Source organism: Meriones unguiculatus, chromosome 19, assembly GCF_030254825.1.
Source record: "Meriones unguiculatus strain TT.TT164.6M chromosome 19, Bangor_MerUng_6.1, whole genome shotgun sequence".
NCBI lineage: Eukaryota > Metazoa > Chordata > Mammalia > Rodentia > Muridae > Meriones > Meriones unguiculatus.
In genome coordinates this window covers 49815540-49827247 of record NC_083366.1, presented here as the reverse complement: position 1 = coordinate 49827247, position 11708 = coordinate 49815540, and the positions used below count along the sequence as shown (strand labels likewise).

The 11708-nt window shown below is 47.0% G+C and overlaps 1 protein-coding gene across 2 annotated transcripts; it reads right to left on the bottom strand.

Annotated features, from left to right (window-relative positions):
• Positions 1-134: 134 nt before the first annotated feature.
• On the bottom strand, positions 135-7751 carry Psmg4 (proteasome assembly chaperone 4). Of its 2 annotated transcripts, XM_021627090.2 has the most exons (3): positions 7452-7742; positions 4530-4605; positions 135-326 (listed from the first exon to the last, which is right to left on the bottom strand). In XM_021627090.2, the coding sequence occupies exons 1-3, from the start codon at positions 7623-7625 to the stop codon at positions 205-207; spliced, it is 372 nt and encodes a 123-aa protein (XP_021482765.1). In that variant the 5' UTR covers positions 7626-7742; the 3' UTR covers positions 135-204. The 2 variants fall into 2 exon arrangements, with proteins under 2 accessions (XP_021482765.1, XP_021482766.1); XM_021627091.2 differs by lacking the exon at positions 4530-4605 and having other exon boundaries at positions 252-326; positions 7452-7751.
• Positions 7752-11708: the final 3957 nt, after the last annotated feature.

The following is an 11708-nucleotide window of genomic DNA, read 5'->3' as shown; positions in this document are numbered from 1 at the left end:
ACTGAACAGAAAGTGTTTGTTGCCTGCTCCCTTTTGTTCCTTCCCTGAGCCCAGCAGTTTGAGCCTTTTGATACCCACACTGAGAAGAGAAGACCCATGAAATGCACCCATTTAAAACAAAGTATACTGCAGCCTGAGGACAAAACCCAACCTGTTTAATTCAACGTAATTTATACAAAGGTTACAAACTCTTCCTCCTGCTGCTCAGAACTTTTCCGGAAACGTCTCCATTTCTTCCTTGATCCTGTTTTCTACGAGTAACGTGAAGTTACTGTCTGTGTTGGGGAGGTTGTAGCTGACAAACACCTGTTTGCTGGTCTTCCTGGCTAAAAAGAGAAAAACACGTTGACAAGTGAGATACCATGAGTCCTGTGTTCCACAAACCTGGGAAACCTAGAGCTGGGAAGTACTTGAAAAGAAAACGGGATTTGGAGAAGACTCAAGGGCTGGACATGCAAATGGACATCTGGCCCCAGCTAGGCTCTGGGACAGGGGATTTGGTAGAGGCCTAGCAGCAGCTGCTGCAGCTTAGCAAGAACTGCCTGACTCCTGCAAGAGAAAGAAACAGTGTGGTGGTCAGCAGTTAATGCTAAAATGCTCTCAGGTGGCCACACAGTAGTATCTAATCTACATGGGGCTTTTGGCTTTGGTGATTGGGGTTGGGGGGGGTTTTCAAAAACATTAAAATATTGAGGCTCTCCATCACTACTACCCACCTCTATAATTTCCCACTCTCCCAGAAGTGCATATTCTATGCACGCACATATTTGTATATATGCACACGCATCTGCCTGAGTATGCATTTTCTAGAACTGATAAAAAGGTGAGGTGCTGACCAAACTGCAAAAGTAAAGCCCAGCTACATGCTCAGAATCTGGAAGGCAATACCCTGAGCAGAAGCAGGCAGCAAGCCCAAACCCAGTGTTTCATTCAACAATGACTGGACAGTGGCCTCACCCATGCCCAGCAGAGGCAGAAACTACTCCTTGCCCATCAAAACACCAATTCCCCCTCTAGTTCACTGACCTCACCCTCATCCTCAGCCAGAAAAGCAAGCAGGAAGGCTGGGATAGCCCCAACACCTTAACTAGAGCCTGCTGTAGACTATACCAAGCTTCATCCAGATGGTGAGTCTGTGCAACCCCTACCTGTGGTGGCAGCAGAGTGAGGGCAGAGGCAAAGCTACCTTCAAGCCTAGGTCTTTCCTTGCTCCACCACAGCCTGAAACCTCTTTGGGCTCCAGATCCTCCTTTGTAAATCAAAGACAGGCCTCTGAATCTCACAGGCCTTTTTAATTATTTTATTAGATATCCAGGGCTGTGTGTCTGGTTTGTTTGGGCTTGTTTTTAGAAAAAGGGATCTTGGGGAACGTCCCATTGACTGGGCAACTGGTGCATCTCTAGAAGAACCCAGCCTCTACCTGAACAAAGCTGGATGGACTGTATGGCACATGAATCACATTTCAATAGAGCTAGGGTTTGTTTCATTTTATTGGGGTTGGGGGGTTAGTTTTTTGGAGAGAGGGTTTCCCTGTGTAGCTCTGGCTGTCCTGGAACTAGCTCTCTGTAGACCAGGGTGGCCTCGACCTCAGAGATCATCTGCTTCTACCTTCCTAGTGCTGGGATTAAAGCCACCACACCCAGCCACTGGTTTCTTAAAAAAAAAAACAAAAAAAAAAAGGAGGGAGGGAGGGAGGGAGGGAGGGAGGGAGGGAGGGAGGAAGGAAGGAAGGAAGGAAGGAAGGAAGGAAACAAAGAGAAAAAAAAGAATATAAATAAATGAAGGGATGTAGCCATGCTGGCACACATATGTAATCCCAAACCCCACCACTTAGGAGGCAGAGATGGGAAGCTAACCCTAAGCTCCAGCCAATTCAACAAAGATAGACCCTGTCAGAAATAAAATAAAAAGAAGAGCAGGAGGAGTATCTGGACAGAAGCAGCTGTTCGGTCAGCACAGGAGGTAACGTTTTATGAAGGCTTATAGCACTTACAGCAGGACCAGCCAGTATGCTGCATGCAGTGTGCCCAGGGGTCCCAAACCATAATCTGCCCAAACATAGGAGTGGAGCAGGGAGACCTACAAGTCTTCCCGAGACACCTCACCCATCCCATTCCTTCAGGTGTGGGAGGGAATCTGGGAATTCCCAGTTTAGACAATGATCTGAGAAAAAGTAAAGTATGGCAAGATAGTGGGATCCACCAAGACGAACCGTAAAGGGGCCATAAAAATCACACTGTGCTTAGTCTAACCTCTCAGTGGCAGTGGCATGGGGTTTCCCCCAACACCACACACACCACACACACACAGAGGCCCACTCTAGTGTACTTCCAATCAGTCTAATTCAGCAATTCTCAATCTGTGGGTCACAACCATCAGAAAACACCTGTTTCCAATGGTCTTTGGAACTGAGCCACCTCTCCTCTATAAAGTTATAGTTTTGATGTAGCAACAAAAATAATTTTATGGTCAGGGGGTCACCAAAACATGAACTATATTAAAGAGTCACAACATTAGGAAGGTTGAGAACCTAATTGCTAAGGAAGGTCACTGTGCCTGTGCCTCAACCTTCCAGACCCTTCTCTGCTCTGAGAGGACCAGAGCTCACGGTCTCCTCATCCATGCAGCATTGTGGTGCAATGTTCCCATGGCCACTGAGAACCCTGCAGCCCAGATCTTACCCTGTCTGCTTTCATCCTCCAAGGAAGATGTTACTGCAAGACACCTCTATCTTTATTATGATATATTACTGATATGTGTACAGGACCAAGAGACCAGTCAACCCAGGACTTTGCTAAGTCCTTAATCTGAGCATGTGCAGCCCACACCTTTCAAAGATGCCAACAGGTCACCAAGTTACTGAGAAATACTTTGCACAAAACCAGGTATCAGGCCTCCTGCTCACCAATATTTTTGAGCCAACTTTGCACATTTTTTGATATAAAATCTTTGGTGGCACACTCTAGTAGGATATGTTGAAAAGGCAGAGACAGGGCAATCATGAGTTTGAGGCCAGCCTGGGTTACACCTTAGGGGCTGTAGAAATGGCTCAGCCATTAAAAACATACACTGTTCTTGTAGAGGACTGGAGTTTCCTTCCCAGTACCTGTGTCCAATGGTTCTAACCCCAGCTTCAGGGGATTTAGCACCCTCTTCTGGCCTCCATGGGCATTACACTCACATGCAAAAGCCCCCACTCAGACATGCATATATATATATACACATTAATTAAAAAAAAAAAAACTTTTATTAATGCAGAACAGACAAATTTTGCCTCCCTTCTCTACCAGGGACTGTCACCACAACCCAACCCCACATCCTGCCTCCACATATATGTACCCTTCCTCAACTCTCCAGTAGACATGAGCAAGCACACAATAATCTGCTTGACACAGTGTGTTAACACTTCTGTGTTTAAAAACACACAAGGAAGCACTTAGAAGCAAAGAAGCATCATGTCCCCAATTGACTTTCATATGACTCAAGGTGGAGAAAATATAAACACAGAAAGGAAAGGACAAAAACTAGAAGCCTTGGTGTAGGCTCGGCAGAAATTCTTTCCTATAAACTCAAAAATTACTTCCTAATAAAACATTTCCAAAACAACCCATGAATCAGGTCAGCTTCCAGGCTAGTAAAGGACCCTGCAAGCTCCTATGACCTCTGTTCTCCCTGGCCTCTGACCATAAGGTAAGACAAGTGTGGAGTCTTCCTAAATTGGTGGTATTCCTCCTGAGCTGTGTGTTAACTGTTCGTGTGTAGGTGACTCAAAGTGACAGAACTTCCTACTTGTCTAGATAACACAATTTTCTTTGTACAACTGGGGCCTGGGCTCTTTCCCTCCACATCCCTCTAGCCAGGATTCCGGGGAACCCTGGGGCTGCTGGAAACACAAAGACTGAACCATTGATGAGGGCATCCTGTGCATACCTGCCATGGGCAACTGGGGCTAAAGATTACAGAACACACGCTATTCTTACCCAAATCACCTGAGTATTTGTAATTAAAAGAAGAGGAAAAAAAAATGCACCACGTGGGAGGAATGGAGCCTTCAATCTCACGCTCTTTTCTATGCATCCGCTTTATGCTGCACTCTCTTCACAAAGCTCTGCCTGTCATCCTGAGACAGAAACAGTCCTTCCTGCAGTGGTGACTCTGCCACAGGCTCCACAAAAATTGCCATGGGACCCAGGGAGCCGCCCTAAGCAGCTGCCCCTGGGCAGGATTTATTCTCTCCCACAAGGAGATGAGGCACTCACTGAAAGAAAATAAATCAGCTCACAGATAGAAGAGGGGAGCCAAGAAGGATAGTGGGAGTTCCCTAAAGTTCCTGGAGATGATGATGATGAGACTGTTGAGGCTAAGTAAGTGTCCCATAAAAAGACCCAAAGGACAGACGTTGGCTTCCAATGGTAATGAGGTAGTAGTCCCTAATATGAAGATTCTTTATATCTGAGGCCATTTGCCCTAGGAAATGAAACAGTGGGTCACACCTGGCTGGTGTCAAAGCATTAGTTGTAGGTACATACCCAAGCGCTGGGCAAGGCCAGATGAGGTTGTGTCAGAAGTATCTCCAAAAAGAGAGGTGCACACAGGGATGGAGTCCTAAAGGAAAAGAGAGCAAAGAATATACAATGGGTTCTCCTGCTGGGTCAACCAGGCAGTTCTGGTTCTTTGTCAGAGCAAAGAAAGGACATACAAGTATCCCAAAGGGCTGACATTTATCAACAGCCATGCCAGGTGACCGCGGCATAGAAGAGGTAGTAGAACTAGAGCAAACAGAAGCCACCTGTAATTGGACCCATGGAGCTGACAATGATTTCTAGGACTCGTTTCACATACAGGGACTGTTTTTGTGTTACAAACTCCAAAGTATCCTGAAGGGCATTCCAACCAAGAGGGAAGCAAACGAACTCAGTAAGGCCACAGCAAGAAGTGTGACCAGAGTCCGGGTGTCCAGTCTGGTTCCTCGGCTGAAAAGCAAGGCGCCTGCCTTCCTCAGGAAAGCCTACGAGAGCCCAGCTCCCATCCCCTGAAGGCTTGTGTGGATTTCTGATGATAAGTGACCTAGAACTTTGAAAAGACACTAGCTACTGGAATCCAAGTACCAAAAATAAAGCCTTGTATAAAATGGTTGACCAATCTTGTTTTGGCTAAGAATCAATAAATTGTAACACAGTAGTGTGCTCGCTCGCCTGGAATGAACAAGGCCTTGGGTTCAACATCTAGCACGAAAAAAAGGAAAAAAAAAAAGTTAGTTTGAGCAGGAAAAGGCCCTCTCACTAACCTGCTCTGGCGTTTGGTAGCCTTGCCTCACTAACCAGGTAGAAACAACTTAACTGATCAGACAGTATGGCAGGGCACAGAGACTACCATTCATCTCTTAAGGGTTTAAAGTCACTTTCAGAATTTCTTCATGTATATAGCAAACATGATAAAAAAAAAAAAACAGCAAGAAATTAACAAATCCATTTCTGTCAATTTTTTTTTTTTTTTGGTTGAAAAAGATACACAAGTATAACTGTAAACTTGCTGTTTGCAGACTCTGAGTTCAACATTTAACTGATATAACGGTATTTACACATAAGCCTCCTGAAGTAAATTTATCTTACCAGCTGGCTTTGTGACACCAAAAATACATTTTTAACCCCCTTGTTACTGTTCTTAATATAATTCGTTACTTTCAAATAGGATATTGGTCTCGCAGTAGACACACGCTCAAGGACACATTTATTAAGGCGGGAGCATCTCCTTCAATTTCCTGCAGTAGGTCAGAAATATCTTACATCCTAGGCCAGCCATCCTCGGGCTGGTTTGACTCAGCCTCATCCTTTCTGGGTACCGAAACCAATGCTACTATCAAAACAGGCCAACTTGAGATTTCTGTGCTCCACAGTTTGTTGTGGACAAGTTTGAGGGTAAGGGAAGGAAACACACACACACACACACACACACACACACACTTTGTGTCGGTCCTTCATGGACCAGCACACCTTTTCTAGGAATGATCAGACAGTAAATAGTTTAGGTGTCAGTGGCCAAAAGCCCTCTCAACCCTGACATCAAAACACAAAAGCTGCCATAGTCTCTACTCGCATACACTGACGTGGCCACGTTTTAGTAAAACTTGATTACATAGTGAGCCCTTACTGCCTGACTAGCTACAACTTAGGACTCCCTGAAGAGCTTTCAACCATTCTCCACATAACTTCATGAGAAGCCTGACATGCGCTAGACACAAACCTTGCCTTGGAACACTAATACCTCAGAGGAGGCCAGCATTGCAAGAACGACTGGGCACGGAAGAACACTGAGAGACGACAGGCCCTGTAGGGAATCACTAGAAACTCCGGCTCATATCTGAGTTCATCTTGAAGGCCTTCGGCAGAGGAATGGCAATGCTTGACCTGTCTTTTTATTTTATTCTAATTTTTGCCTATGTGTGGTGTGAATACATATACACATACATGTCCCAAAATGTGGGTGCATATGTATGCAAGTTCATATGTATATGCACACACAAGGTGAGCTCATACCAGAGTATGGGGATCCCTTCATCCAATATGAGTGGTGGGTTCGATCAGTGGCCGAGCACTTGCAGAGCACATGCAAGGCCACAGGGAGAAAGGAGCCATGCGCCTGGGAAGGAAGACTACGGTGTGGCATCTAATAACCAAGGGCTAACAAAGAGGCTGAGGGACACCTGGGCCTTCACCCAGCCACCCCCCACCCCCAGTCTCCAGAAGGAGGCTGCAAGTTCATTTTGCTCTTGGGAATCTCCAGAACTTACAAAACAAATCTGGGCTTTATTCCACCCACTTTGTTACAACAGCCCCAGGAAAGGCATGCAGATGGCAAGTGAGAATCAGAAAAGAAGTTGTTTTATCTTTGGGTGACAGGCATAAAAGAGTGGCACTAGCTTTGTTTTCCACCGAGGGAAGTGCCCAGGGTTTAATAACTGGGCACAGAAATTGTGAGAGAAGGGCCAAGGCAAACCCAATGTAAATTTTTTAAACTTCGGTATGGCTGAAAACTGACTGACGGCAAGTGCGCGCTGGTGCAAAGAGAGCAGATGTTCTGGTGGACTCAGAGCTCAGGGGCTGGGCTGAGTTCCTTTTATGGTGGTTTAAGGACGGACTGTCTCCTGAGTTCCCCACCGCTCAAGAAGCAGGCCTTGGGGACTCCAGCCCGCGGTCTCCCGGCAAGGACCAGAGGACGCACGCGCTGAAGCCCCTCAAGAAAGCATCTCAGGGCTACACGTGGCCAGCTTCACTCCCGTCAGTCTCTTGTCCCAAACCCCTCCCCTGGGGGTCCCAGCTGTCACACTCCATCCCGAACCCATCCCCTTGAGGTCCACTTGTCCCCCATCAGTCCAGGCCCCGCCCCCAGGCCCCCACCAAGTCCCTGGACCATCCCCGCCCCGGTCCTCTCCAGGCCCCGCCCACACTCACGTAGCGGCTGCACATGGCCACTGCGAGGTTGCGTAGATGCGGCGTTGCCCCCACCCACAGGAAAAGCGAGTCCGTCAGCCGCATGACATGGAAGTGGACGAGCTGCTCCCACAGCCTTGCACTGAAGTTGTGAAGCGACACGTCCGCGCCCGCGGCGGCCCGGGGCTCTTCCATCCCGCCGCCCACCGGAACCGCAGAACAGAAACCAGCCTGGAGCGGGCGGGCGGCCAGACCAGAGAGAGCGAGCGCCGAGGAGCCGAACGCTCTTTCACTTTCAGATGCGCACGCCGGAGTGGGGCGGGGCGAGCATGAGGGGGCGGGGCCTAGAATACGGCCTTGCCCGGTGCTAGATCCAGTACTTTCACACACGTGCTGCTGGGAGAAGACCCTGGCTTTCCCAGCAGTCTGGCAACGACCTCTGAGGGCCCGCTGACCCTTGTCCTGTCCCTTCTCCCCAGGAGATCATGTTGGTGGGCTGAAGCCAGACTAGCGTCTTCCTTTGCTCAGGCATTCACTCTGAGCAGTTTAGCGGCAGCCACCTTCCCATTCAGCCCTCCCACTCCAACCCCTGGCCATCTATACCTCTGCAGCAAGCCTTGGACATAGCTAACCCTACGTAACAGCAACGATCCTGGAAAACAGCAATAAAAAGAAACTACATAGACCATGACAAGAAGACGACAGACTCAGACAAGCACGCACACCCGAGCTGTTCTGTAAAGCACAGGCCTTGATCTAAACCTTTTAACTTCTCTGACTCGGTTTCCTCGAGTAAAAATGGAAATACAGAGTAGGGAGCTTTTAAGATGTTAGAAAGAATGTGAGAATGCATGGGAAGCCCTATGGAGGATGGTGACATGCCTGCCCAGGGGACTTTTTTAATTACTGGGACAATGAAGTGTTTGGAATGAGACCCTTGATGGGTTGGGAGAGACATAAAAATCTGAGTAACCTTGCCTGTTTCCTCCAGTTGTATATTTGCATCTTTGAAGAATCTCTCAAACTCTTTCCCCACATGTTCCTCCGTTCCCATCAGCAGTGCCTGAGAGCTTTGGGTCAATCACATCCTCACCAGACAGCAACGGTGGAGTTCAGCCATTCTTTTCCAGGTAGCCATTCTGACAGGCATGTACTGGAACAACACTGATATTTTAATGCATATTTCCTTACTAGCTAAGGGACCTCAGTTCATATCTGCCCCATATACAAAGGTGAATGAAAATGGTTCATAAACCTCAGCATAAAACCTGAAGCAATGAAACACAGAGCAAGGCACAGGAGAAAACCTGTGATCTAACAGAGACTTCATGACAAGAACGTGATTCACAAAAGAACAAACTGATCAGTTGGGCTGCATCAAAAGTTAAAATTTTCTGCTCCTACCAAAACCACTAAGAAAGTGAAAAGACAAGCCACAGACTAGAAGAAAGTATTTACAGAGCAGATGTCTTACATAGAATTTAGACAGAATATATAAATAATTGTCAAAACTGTATTGAAGTTCTGAGAATTCAATAAAGCTAATGTTGAATTTAAGAAGGGGTGAGACTGGAGAAATGGCTCAGTGATTAACTGATTGATCTTCCAGAAGATCTGAGATCAATTCCCAGCACCCACGAGGTAGCTCTTAACTGTCTAACCCCAGTTCCATCACCCTCTTCTGACTTCTCTTTGGCACCAGGCACATACTGGTATACAGACATACATTCAGGAAAAACACTCTCACACATAAAACATAAAAAGTAAGTGCAAACAAGTAATCCAGACATTGTGGTTCAAACCTGTAATCCCAGCACTCCGGAGGCTGAGATACAAGAGGATTATGAGTTCAAAGATAGCATGAGCTACATGGAAGTTTCATAGCCAGCACGGGCTACATAATGAGACCATGTCTGAAAAACAAAACAAAAATCCTCTTTTTAAAAGCTTGAGGCTGAAGCCAGGTGTGGTGGCATATGCCTTTAATCACAGCACAGGCAAGGCAGGTAGATCTCTACGAATTTCCAGGCTACCCACTACATGGTCAGATAGTGGGACTCTGTCTCAAGAAAAGAGGGAGCATGGGAAGGAAGAGGAGAAAAAGAAAAGGTAAAGGGGTTGACTAAATGCCTCAAAAAAAAAAAAAAAAAGATACATGATGGTAAGCCCCTGCTCAGTCCACAGCACTGTAAGCTCTATGAAGATGGCGCTTTAATTCCTATTCAGCTCAGAAAAAGAGGAGCAGAAACAGTTCATACTCCCATGAGATGGACATGATGCATGTTTGTAGTTTGGCCCGGGGTTCTGACTTGCCACCCTCTGTCAGAAGAGATTGGAATTGTGTAGACATCCTCTAAGGATCAAAGTAATGCACTATGTCATTGTGATCACCATCTCACTGATGTCCTCCTGTGGCCACAAGGAGAGAGTAGTGGCCGAAGCCAAGATTGGCTTTGGGGTGGACCAGCAGAGATGTGCAAGGTAAAACTGAGTGGAAGTGATACAGCTTCTCTCATGCAGCTGAGCATGTCTATCCATGCTGTGTGGTAAAGCCGTCACCCAAGGCTGGAGTATACACAGACTCATAAATGTGGCCACACTTGTAGGGGCCCTGTTGATAAAAATACCTGGAAGAGCTGGCACTCAAGAAGGCCTGGGGTGCGGCCTGAGGTGCGGCCTGAGGATGACAAGTCCAGGACATGTGAGAATTGTTGTGCTACACGTCATCACCCAGCAAAGGCGACAACAAAGAAGATGACAACGTGCCAAAAAAAAAAAATCTTGCTTCCAATGCCACCAAATATCCTATGACCAGCCCACAGAAACCCTGCCCTGAAGCATCAATATCTGGTCGCTAACAGTGGCCACATGGCAGCAGCTGGTGACTGTGTTTCTTCTATCCCGAGGGACAAGGACAGAGCTACGTTGCAGGTGTTTCATTGACTTTCCTAGTCACAGGCCCCAGATGGTGCCACTTTTTCAGTGTTCCTGAATGTGATTCACGTCACATGTTTGAGTCAGCTTTACCTGTCAGCTTGACACAACCTGGGGTCATTGAAAGGAGAGCCTCAGTTGAGGAATTGCTTCTGCCATGCTGGTTTGTGGGATGTTGGAATACAGCCCAGAAGTGGAGCTGAGTGAGAATCCTGAGTGCTTGTGGGAACACTCCAAGAAAACAGGACAAAAGTCTTATGGCTCAGTTTCTTCCAGACACAAAAAAATGTTCTTGGAATGTGTTCCTGGGCCCCCTTTAGCAGAGCAGAAAGGAGTAGGTTTTTTCTTTCAGGTTATTAGTTACTGCTTACTATAGATTATCAGGTATGTTTAAACTCTAATTTGTACAATTCTATGGAAAAGCATGGTTTCTGCCATGCTCAGCTTGTCCTTGTAACTGTATACAGCTTGAATGCGTATGGACTTTACTCATGTGACTAAATTGTCTGCTGTTCTGAATAAAGTTGGCTACTGCAGGAGACTTCAGTCTGTCTCTTTCATTGGCTCCATTCTCCCAGGTCCTGCTGTCTCTGGAGTGTTGGCAGCGAATGTCTTAGCTAGGGTTTTTATTGCTGTAAAGAGACACCATGACAACAGCAACTCTTATAAAAGGAAACATTTAGTTGGGGCTGGCTTACAGGTTCAGAGGGTTAGTCTGTTATTGTCATGGTGGGAAGCATGGCAGCATGCAGGCAGACATGGTGCTGGAGAAAGTACTGAGAATTCTACCCCTGGATCGACAGTCAGCAGGAAAAGAGAGTGACATAGGCTTGAGCATCTGAAACCTCAAAGCCCACCCCCAGTGACACACTTCCTCCAACAAGGCCACACCTACTCCAACAAGGCCACACTTCAAAAGTGCCACTCCCTATGGGCCTGTGAGGTGCATTTTCATTAAACCCACCATAGTGGGCAAGTCTGTGAGGGATTGTCTTGATTGGTCTTTGATGTAGTAGGTTCCAGCCCACTGTGGGGTGGGGGAGGCACCATTCCTCAGGCAGGTGGTCCTGGGCTATATAAGAAAGCTAGCTCAGCATTAGCCTACGAGTGTGAGAGAGAGGGCACAAGCAAGCAGTGCTTCCCCATGGTTTCTCCCTTTGGGTCTGCTTAAATTCCTGTGATGACATCCCTCAGTGGTGGACCCATAGATTAGTTAACCCTCTCCTCCCCTAAGCTGCCTTTGGTTGAATGTTTTAGCACTACAACAGAAAGGAAACCAGAACACAGGACACAAGTCAGAGTAGATGAGCGACTGCCACCGGATCTAGTGGCAGTACACTCACC